A 1,990-nucleotide genomic window follows, 5' to 3' on the forward strand; every position below is an offset into this window, starting at 1 on the left:
GGAGGAGGAAGAGGGGGCGCTCGCCGTTGACCTCGCCCGGCCGACTCCGGTGGCCAGGCCGACTCGCCATCGCCCCGCCGCCCTCGTCGCCGGTGGCCCGGACGCCGCCCCGTCCACACCACCGTCGCCGGAGCACCCACACCACCACCCGGACCTCGTCGCCCCCGTGAGCTCCCCCTCCTCCTCTCCCCCTCTCCCCCTCGCATCCCCCGTGAGCCCCATCTCTATTTCTTCTTGTCACCAGCACCACCACCACCAGCAGACCTGCATATCACGTGAGAACATTTTAGTCATTTATATACCAACTGTTGCAGCAAAACAGAATTGCAACTATTTTTGCCTGAAAGTAGAAGACATGAACATGGTCAGAAAAAAGAAAAACCTAAAGAACACTTTGCATTTTGGATTCTGCATTAATTCTGTGTTTTCTGTATGCACTTCGATTGTTAACTTGACATACATTGCTAGCAAAGTACTATTTCAATTGAGCGTGCGACCAATGCCCTCGACTAGATGCATGTCAGGCGAGGGCCTCGATTTCTACTAATCCTTTTGACTGGCTTTAATTGTTTTGGTCCTGATGGGCACTATTTTTCTGCACACAAGGGAGAGTTCGTTAGCTTAACCAATAAAGATAATGTGTGACATAAGCAAAAAATATGATACACAGTAGATATTTGGGGCTGGAATGAAGAGTCCACAATTCTTACAAATGATACAAGTCAAATTCAGTACTTGGAAGAAAAAGTTGTGAGATCAAATAGCAGAAGGCAACTTAACGTAGTATTCCCTCCGATCCAAAATAAGTATTGCAGTTTTGAACCGGGGTTAGTTCAAAACTGCGACACTTATTATAGATCGGAGGTAGTATTATTTAGTCAGCAAGCCAAGTTTAAGTTCTGCAAAAGTTGGCAACAACTTAAATTAGTGCTGAAAGCGTGCTTATAAAGCGTGCTTAACATTGTTTTGCCACAGAGCCAACTCAAAACCCTGATCAATTGAAATAGTACTTTGCTAGCAATGTATGCCAGTTGCCATTTTGGATTCTGCATCAATCATTTTTATTCATATGATTCATTTGTATTAGGTTTTGGCAGATATTGTTAACTTGACTTGAGACCATCCCGCACACAGGTGTGACTCTTATAATCATACAACCATCTGTAATTCAATCAAGCAAAACCTAATGAACATGGTCAGAAAAATAATGTTCATAATATAAATGGTGAGTCAGAGTGGTTACACACCTCATCTTCCTAAGGACACTTGACATCTCCTCTCTCTTCTTCTTTGCTCTCTTGTGAGTACCAAGCTTTCTCTTGGCGACCTTGAGTGCACGCTTGTCCTTTCCAACCTTAAGAAGCTCAGTGATACGTTTCTCATAGGGAGCGAATCCAGCAACCTCCCTAATCAAGTTCCTGACAAATTGCACCCTCTTGGTACCTTTCTGCAAAATATGCCAAGATAACATTGTAAGAATAACTGCAAACTGGATAGACATGTTATAATAATTCAGCTGAGCATATAGGAGCATGTAAGTTAACTTTGTTTCAGCTTCACACAAGTTACAATTCACTAAAAAAAGCCAGCTAGAATAGCCAAATAACAATTTGGTCCCAAACACAGCAAGGTCCTATTTTACTTTCAACATGACCTGACAACATGACCTGACAATAGTTCAGTTTACAGCTGAGGACAAAGATTTTGTGCAGGACAAGGCTATTTGTTATCGATCAAATAAATGATTTAGAAACCATCAATAAGTAGGACTAGTGATTTATTATGAAGTTGCTTGGGTTTATTATGAAGTACTTTGATCATGTCTCTTTATTTGTACTGCTGCTAATATACTTTATATGATGATGAAGTGCTACTGAGTTGTGTGCAAATTTCGTTAAATCAGTGATGTGTATGTGTGCTGTCAGTTATGTGTATGTGCTTATTTTAATCCAGTGAAATATGGCACTGAACTGTAGCTAGCTAAACGGTA

At 41.9% G+C, this 1,990-nt stretch overlaps 1 protein-coding gene across 1 annotated transcript; it reads right to left on the reverse strand.

The window, feature by feature from the left end:
• Window positions 1-217: 217 nt before the first annotated feature.
• Window positions 218-1,447, reverse strand: LOC119348446 (60S ribosomal protein L36-2-like; the record flags this gene model as incomplete). Its single annotated transcript, XM_037616552.1, has 2 exons — window positions 218-264; window positions 1,248-1,447. Coding segments are annotated over 2 exons (240 nt in total), but the record flags the coding sequence as incomplete, so codon positions are not given.
• Window positions 1,448-1,990: the final 543 nt, after the last annotated feature.

Source organism: Triticum dicoccoides, unplaced genomic scaffold, assembly GCF_002162155.2.
Source record: "Triticum dicoccoides isolate Atlit2015 ecotype Zavitan unplaced genomic scaffold, WEW_v2.0 scaffold92625, whole genome shotgun sequence".
Classification (NCBI taxonomy): Eukaryota; Viridiplantae; Streptophyta; class Magnoliopsida; order Poales; family Poaceae; genus Triticum; species Triticum dicoccoides.